The sequence below is a fragment of the Gastrolobium bilobum genome, unplaced genomic scaffold (assembly GCF_033153095.1).
Source record: "Gastrolobium bilobum isolate Gb01-03AN ecotype WA unplaced genomic scaffold, APGP_CSIRO_Gbil_v1 utg109275, whole genome shotgun sequence".
NCBI lineage: Eukaryota > Viridiplantae > Streptophyta > Magnoliopsida > Fabales > Fabaceae > Gastrolobium > Gastrolobium bilobum.
In genome coordinates this window covers 6,718-15,347 of record NW_026896238.1, presented here as the reverse complement: position 1 = coordinate 15,347, position 8,630 = coordinate 6,718, and the positions used below count along the sequence as shown (strand labels likewise).

At 34.1% G+C, this 8,630-nt stretch overlaps 2 protein-coding genes across 2 annotated transcripts; both read left to right on the top strand.

Annotated features, from left to right (window-relative positions):
- The first annotated feature begins 1,069 nt into the window (after positions 1-1,069).
- LOC133298419 (uncharacterized) lies at positions 1,070-4,693 on the top strand. Its single transcript, XM_061497691.1, has 4 exons — positions 1,070-3,333; positions 3,431-3,739; positions 3,825-3,921; positions 3,995-4,693. The coding sequence occupies exons 1-4, from the start codon at positions 1,070-1,072 to the stop codon at positions 4,691-4,693; spliced, it is 3,369 nt and encodes a 1,122-aa protein (XP_061353675.1).
- Positions 4,694-5,630: 937 nt separating this feature from the next.
- On the top strand, positions 5,631-8,166 carry LOC133298420 (uncharacterized). Its single transcript, XM_061497692.1, has 6 exons — positions 5,631-5,805; positions 5,872-6,110; positions 6,235-6,429; positions 7,225-7,305; positions 7,565-7,913; positions 8,028-8,166. The coding sequence occupies exons 1-6, from the start codon at positions 5,631-5,633 to the stop codon at positions 8,039-8,041; spliced, it is 1,053 nt and encodes a 350-aa protein (XP_061353676.1). The 3' UTR covers positions 8,042-8,166.
- Positions 8,167-8,630: the final 464 nt, after the last annotated feature.

Sequence of the window (8,630 nt, the reverse complement as noted above, 5' to 3'; positions counted from 1 at the left end):
AAGAAATTTGGCATTTTTGGCTACAAACCTATTGATACTGCTTTAGTGGTGAATGAAAAATTTAAAAAGGAAGATGGTGGAAGATTGGTATATGCAAGTATCTATAGAATTTTGATTAGAAGTTTGTATTATCTCACGACTTCGAGACTTTGATGTGTGAAGCATTGCCCTACCATGCATAATTGAGTGAATAAAGTATGAAGAGACTTTGATAGTAAGAGGACAGCTTGGTTAAAGGAAGTGTACAATGAAATTTTATGTGATACTGATGCTCACTCTTTACTTAATTTTCCACCAACTAGTTAGTACTCGATGAATTCATGGAATGGAATTCTAGCCTTATATATGCCGAGTTTGAATCATATCAATTGGAAACAATTACATTGACAAAACAGTTACAAATTAGAGGCTATCAACACGATGACTATTAGTGCCAAATCTCAGTTGACTAATCTAAATTAGGTCCATCCTGATTCTAGTACAATTTGAGAGCTTGGGCGTGCATTAACTTTTATGTTTTTTGTACTCAGTACCTCTATTAAAAATGTATGCTCTTTTTTTATAACAACTAATTTTCCGTGTATTTTTCTTTGTTTGCAGAGAAAAAGAAAAGTACTGGGCGGCAAAAGAAAAAGGAACTTGAAAGAGAGGTAATTGGATATATACATACTGTTTATTTTGATGGCAAATTTTTATTAATTAATGTACAGAATGTTAACTAAAGTTAGAAAATAAAAAATCAGATGTTATACTTTTTTCTTTTCTTTTGATATTGTAAGCCAAATTTTGTAACTTAATTTAATAAAGAAAAAATAATAATAATTGAAATGAACTAGTGATGTTGTTAATGCATTTTTGTAATGGTGGGTTCCACGTGAAGACATTTTATGCCTCTGTAAACGTAATCTATTATGATTTGTTGACTTTAGGTATTTTTCTTAATATTTAGCAACAATATCAAAAAGTAAATTTTTTCCCACTTAATATAAAATATTTGAGGCTTTGTTTTTGTCTTTCGACATGGGGTGGCAGAGAGGCTCACGTGGGTTTATCTGACACCAAGGCAAAAATGGACAAATCATGGATTGATATGCCACGAAATTCAGTTGAATATTTGCATGGGTTAAATAAGTTCTTAGATTTTGCATTTGAGAAACGGTCTGTGAATGGTGTAATAAAGTGTCCATGTGCTAAATGTCGCTTCAATAAATGGGAAACTAGAGATATAGTGCTTGACCACTTGATTTGCAAGCCATTTCCAAAAAATTACAAAGTTTGGATTTGGCATGGTGAAACGTATGAAACAGTGACATCAAGAGATTGTCAAGTAATGCAAGGGTCGTTGGCCACTGAAAACCCTATATTAGACATGATAAATGATGCATTTGGGGTCAACAAACGGCATGCATCAGAACCCACCCCTTCACTTGAATCATTAGTGTCCGAACATCCAACGCCTCATGAAGAACAGAGAAATATTGATGATTTGGTTAGAGATGGTAACCAAGAATTATATGAAGGGTGTCAAAAGTATTCAAAGTTGTCTTTTTTGTTAAGATTGTATCACATAAAGTGCTTGTGTGGTGTGACTGACAAGGCAATGACATTGATATTGGAATTGATAAAGGATGCATTCGAAAATGCGAAAATTCCAGATTCATTCTATGAGGCAAAGAAGATCATCTATAAACTTGGTCTTAATTATACCAAGATAGATGCTTGTCCGAAAAATTGCATGTTGTATTGGAAAGAAGATGAAAGTTTGGAAATATGCGAACATTGTAAAACTTCTAGATGGAAGCCAATGGGTAAGGGAAAAGGAGATGGCCATACTGTTAGTAGAAAAAAGCTACCGGCAAAGGTTTTGCGTTACTTCCCGTTGAAACCAAGGTTACAAAGATTATTTATGTGTTCTAAAACAGCAAAATCAATGAGATGGCATGCTTTGGCAAACAATCCAGATGGATTATTGAGGCATCCAAGAGATGCTGAAGCATGGAAGAGTTTTGACCAACTTCACCCTCAATTTACTTCAGAATCTCGAAATGTTCGCCTTGGCCTAGCTACTGATGGTTTCAATCCTTATGGAACCATGAGTAGTAACTATAGCATATGGCCGGTCATCTTAATTCCATATAATCGCCCTCCTTGGGAGTGCATGAAACAAACTTCCATGATTCTTTCTATGATCATTCCTGGAAAACGAATGCCAGGGAATAATATAGATGTGTATCTACAACCTTTAATCCAGGAGTTGAATGAGCTATGGAGTGATGGTGTGGAAACCTACGATTCTTCAATGAATGAAGTATTTAGAATGAGAGCAGCTCTTATGTGGACAATTAGTGACTTCCCTGGGCTTGGTACCTTATCTGGGTGGAACACTTATACTGGCAATGCTTGCCCAACTTGTAATTTTGATACATGCTCTTGTCGATTAAAATATAGCAAAAAATGGTGTTTTATGGGTCATAGACGATTTCTGGAGAAGGGTCATAAATTTAGATTGATGAAGAAGCACTTCGATGGCACAATTGAAGAAAGAGATCCACCTATGTTATTATCCGGGTTAGAGATTCTAAATCAACTGGATGGTATCAATGTAACCTTTGGAAGCAATCTTGAATCAAATACTAGAAGGAAAAGAGCACGTGGAGAAGATAAACCAAAACAATGGAGAAAGAAAAGCATATTCTTTGATCTTCCTTATTGGAAGGATAATCTTTTACGTCACAATCTGGATGTTATGCATATTGAGAAGAATGTCTGTGACAATGTTTTATATACATTGATCAATGATGATAAATCAAAGGATCATCGTGAAGCTCGCCAAGATCTTAAACACATGGGCATAAAACATGATCTTTGGCCACTTGAAAATGGAAAATTTCTTCCTTTGTTGTTTACAATGACAAGAGAACAACGAAACATATTTCTCACAACATTGAAGAATGTAAAGATGCCAGATGGTTACTCAAGTAACATATCTCGTTGCATTGATGAAAAAAACTCCAAGATATTTGGCTTGAAGAGTCATGATTGTCACATCATCATGCAACATCTGCTTCCAATAGCTATACGTAATGTTTTGCCTGATGCGGTGACTGCAGTGTTGGTAGAGTTATCTACATTTTTCAAAGAATTATGCCTAAAAAAGTTGAATGTATCAAACCTTGATAAGCTGCAACATCGAATTGTGCTTACTCTTTGCCATTTGGAAATCCTTTTACCCCCTTCGTTCTTCACGGTGATGGTTCATTTAACTTGTCATCTTGTTCAAGAAGTAAAATTAGGAGGGCCGGTGTATTATCGCTGGATGTATCCAATTGAGAGGTACACATTTTTTGTTGTGCTTAACTCATTTGTTGTATTTGTGAGGTAAAAATATTTAAGTAATTGCCTTGATAACATTATTCTTTTGTGATGATAGGATGTTAGGGCATTTTAAGTCTCTTGTACGGAATAGGGCGCAACCAGAAGGTTCTATTTGTGAAGCTTATTTAGCCGAAGAGACACTAAATTTGTATTCACAATATGAAGAAGTTGAGTCAAGGATGAACAGAGGTCGACGTGTTGATGATCGTCAAAATGATAATAAAACGCCTCAAACATCCTCCATCTATCCTCAATTAGGTAGACCAGTTGGAAGTTCATCAACTTTCACTCTTACTCCATTAGAGAAAATACAAGCACATCGATATTTGCTACTGAATTGTTCGAAAGTCTTTCCATTTGTTGAGTAAGTATTTTTGCATATTTCATGTGGTAAGAATAGTAATATTGCAATGCAATATTAACAGATTTGTTTTTTTAAGTGAATTTAGAGCACTCATTAAGAGAAGGACAACAGGTCGGAGACCTTCAGCTACAGCGATAGAAAAGATAGTTACTAAGGAATTTGCAAATTGGTTTCCTCATCGGGTAAAATTTAATTTAATTTTTTTTGAAAAAATCAACCTACTTTTGTAACTAAAACAATTGATTTTTAATGTAGGTTATGGATCCGAACATTTTAGATTCAATTACAACTGAAATAAAGTTTCTGGCAAGGGGTCCAATGCTACAGGCACGAAGATATACTGCATATAACATAAATGGGTTTAAGTTTAGAACTATAAATCGAGATAAGGATTTGAAAACTCAAAATAGTGGAGTTTTTCTAACTTCAAACACATCTTGTGTTGCAAGTAATGCTGATGCAAATATGAGGAAAGCAGATTTGCCATACTATGGAAAGTTAGAAGACATAATTGAGCTCAACTATTACGGTTTTTTCAAAGTAATCCTATTCAAGTGCAAATGGGCAGATACCACACGTGAGAGAGGAATCAGAGAAGATGCATGGCAATTTACTTCTGTGAACTTCTCTAAATGTATTCACACTGGTGAACGTGAAGAGCATGACCCATATATTGAAGCTTCACAAGCACAATTGGTGTATTATGTGGATGATGAGGTAAATAAAGGTTGGAGTGTTGTTGTGCACATGATGCCAAGGGATGTGTATGATATGGGAGAAGATATAGAACATGTTATTTGTGAAACTGAGTCAAATCACGAGCAAGACCTAAGCAATTTATTCTCAGAAGAAGCTGACGCAATAACATTGGCTAGGGAGGATGTAGATAATGAATTCATAACTACAAGCCATGTTGAAAGTCAACTTCATGGAGATGAAAATATGTCCGAGTGAAGATATGTCCATATTATGATAGAAAGGCACAAATTACTTTTGTATATGTCTTTGTTTTACTTTTATTTTATGTTTTTGTTTTCTTTTCATGCAGTGTTTGCCTTTGCAGTATTATATGTCTCTTATGTTTCTTATATGAATGAGAACTTGTTGTGATCAACCCTTGCGAACCCAGAAAGAGGTTTCAGCACCGTCCCATTTTAAATTCTAGTTGGTGTATCTGCAATTTAATCATGCTACTTTTCTTTTTCTGGTAAAACAATTTTTCTAGATAAAAATTTAAAATAACTGAAAAAAATAAAAGAAGGTCAATTACCCACTTTGGCATCAAACTCACTTTGGAGTATGTACCGACTTGGTGGCCACAGGTGGAACTCTATCAGCAGCAATAAGACTTCTAGGTGATTTGCAATCTTTGAACTTGGTTTTACTGTTTTTCTTTTTCTCTTGTTCTTTAATTCACTCATGATTGTTCAATGTATGTGCTTATGGTTAATACAACATTTTTAGCTTCTGGGTAATCACAAAACACTGAGAAGGGACGAGTACAAGCCAATATTTATACTAGTATGCTTTTATCTAGACTGTCCATTGGTATTCTTTTTATCTTTCTTGCAAACAAGAAAGCAAAAAATTTTATTCAGTCTACTTGTACTCATTCTTGTCTTGTTCTATTATCTAATGATGATGCACTTTCATGCTTCCTTTTTTCGTAGATTAATATATTATGTCTGTTGTAGTTAGATTTCTCATTTCATAGAGTATGCTAAAGTGTAACTCTCATCTTTGTAATCTTAATGGTCTATTGCTGAATGCTTTAAGTTTTAGATTAATATATTATGTCTGTAGCCATTTACATTGATGGAATGTTGAAATATTTTAACAGGGGAAGTAACAAAGCCTAAAGCCTTCATATTTTTCCTAAAGCAATTTAGTCATGCCTCCTAAAGGAAAACGTTTAAGGAATGATGTTGTATCATCAAGTTCCAGTATGCAAGCAGAGTCCCCACAAACCTTTGTTCCTTCATCAATTCCTACTGAACCACATTTTCCAAATCGTCCATCTCATTTAGGACGTGAGTCCAGTAGGAAATGGACTGTGCAAGCTATAGGTAATTTTTTAAGTAAGTTATGATTATTATATTATCATTTAAGCTAACTTAGATCTGTTTTAATAGATGAAGAAGGAAATGAAAAGAAAATTCAATTGACAACATCAAGTGTGTTTGAGATGAATGATGGTCAACGCATAATAGTGCCATTTGATACACAAATGCAAGCCTATGGGGAAGTCGCAACACTTTTTTCGAAAGTATGTGGACGTATTGCCACTGATTGCAACAATGTTCCTATTAATTACGAAAGATGGGATAAAGTACCTGATCCATACAAGGATGAATGCTATGATAGTTTGAAGGTATATACACCAAATTTGTGTCTAATTTTTGAATTTGTTTAGTTATTAACTTCTACTGTTAAGCATTGACTAATTACTTTACTAACATTAATACTATTTTGTAAAGAATCTATTTCATTTTCAGGCTCCAGAAACAATTGCCAAGCGTTATTGTCTTCTTACCTTAGGAAGAAGGTTCAGGAACGGCAAGTCAAAGTTATGGAAATCAGCTAAGCAGTTAAAGCTTCCTAGAGATCAACTAATTGCAAAAGTCCCTGCTGGTGTTCCTAAAGATCAATGGTCGTCATTTGTAGACTATCATCTGAAACCAAGTTATAAGGTAATCATATTAAATATTGGTTGCTTGTGATTTAGCATCAGATCCAAGCCTTTTAAGGTTTTGGACAGGTTATGATTGTGATTTGAAGTTTTATTCTGTTCTGTTAACACACCAAGTGACAGATTGTTAATAATTATTATTTTATTTGTTATTTTTTGTGTTCAATTGATGTGCTAGTTCAATGTAGCTAATGTATAACTTTGTCTCTTGCGTGTTTTGTGTGTAGATTATTTACAGAATATTTACAAATACGCACGATTCTTTCCACGATACACGTAATATCGATCCTTTCTTTAATACATGCTTCTGCAGCTGAGACACATGATGCTATTTTCTTTGGTTTAAACTATTAGAATTATCAATTTATTTGGGTCTATATGTTCTCTTAAATATTTGGAATAACTTCACCCAGTTATAATTCTACTGATGAATGTGCATGATCATGGGTGCTCTTAAATATTGGTTGCTTGTAATTACTAGTGTCAAAAGAATGCTGAGATTAGAAAAACTGAAATGACATGAAGCTATATCAAAAGTGTCAAAGTTGATGTGACCACTGTGTTCACAAAAAAAAGAGAGTAGGGTATAGCTAACACCTTGATACATTGTTTTTGTTGATATTGTAGGAGTTATGTGAGAAGAATGCTGAGATTAGAAAAAAACAAACTATCCCACACACCGGGGGTTCCAAACTTTTGTCCCGGAGACGACATGAGATGGTAAATTACTAGTGTTTTATATATCTAGATCTTATAAATTTGACATTTGGACTTATATGATTTGTATATGTTATAGGAAGTAGAGGTCGGACGTCCTGTGAGTCGAGGCGAGCTATATATTGAAACTCACAAGAATGACAAGGCAAAGGCTATAGTGGTAAGTAAGTTAATTAGCTTTAATTATTGCACAAAACTTGCATAATTAATGGCTGGTTGATAAACTGTGTTTATAAAGATATAATCATGGAATAGTGAGATGGGCCAATTCATTTGATTTTTCCTTAATCTGTCAGCAGCCTAGTTTGGAGATTTTTTTATGCTATTAATGGCTGGCTGCAAGTAAGGGGTTGTTACTTTAAAATTGATTGTTTATTCTTTGTGTACATGTTAGATTCATGAATTTTTTATATGGATAGGACCAAATATATGAAGAATTAAGCCAGAGCACCAGTTCCACTGAAATTTCAACAAATGATGCTATTGCAAAAGTTTTTGGACCAGAGCACTCTGGTCGTGTACGTGGTTTAGGCCTAGGTGGTCTTCCTAGCATTGCATTTGGACCCACAAGTAGACGATTCAATCCGATAGGCTCTACTTTCTCAAGTACAGATTCAGCTGAAAGTTCTCGGTTGAGGGAAGAGGTTACTTCGTTGAAGACCAAGTTAGCAGCATCTGAGGAGAGTGTCAAGACATTACAGACAGTAATGCTTGCATATATACAAATGAAGGAAGGACAAATTCCTCCAGAGTTAGATGCTTTGTTTGGTACTACTACTCCTCCAATGGTAATGATTTCATATGTTTATTTTTTTGTTGCTCTACTATTAGTTTATTAGTGAAGTTTAAATGCCTCATTTTTTTAAATTGGTTTTTTCACAGGACGAAGGGAGTGAAGAAGCTATCCCTACACGTGGAAGGTCTTCATTAGATAGTAATTACCCTTAATTTGAGCTATGTGAATTCAATATTTTTCTTATGATTTTAGATTCTGTAAAATGATCGATGCATCATTAAAGACTCGTGGATTTTGTAGCTTTAAGATGGTTTATTTTATGTTTTTTGTTTTGGATAATTGTAAATTTCATACTCTTTCTTGTTTACTATCAACTTTATCTTTTTTGAATGTGTACCATTTATAGGTATACTCATAGAATCAACTTTATATTTGAATGCAAAAGAGAATTTGGTGCATATTGGGTTGTACCCCTGTTATATATATGACTTGCAAGAAAAAAAGCATAACCTACAGTTCTCATGATCATATCTTTATGTATTTTCCTGATTGATTGAAAAAAAATTTATACAATATCGTAACACTCTTATGTAACTACTGGCTTCTTCTTTTACTACGTAAAGTGATGTATTCAAGCTGACCATATAAATATAGGCAATTTACACCAGAAATTGTGGCAAAAATTTAGGAATGCCAAAATTACTAAATAAATTATGGCATTTTACACCTTCCTGGAAGTGAAACATTTT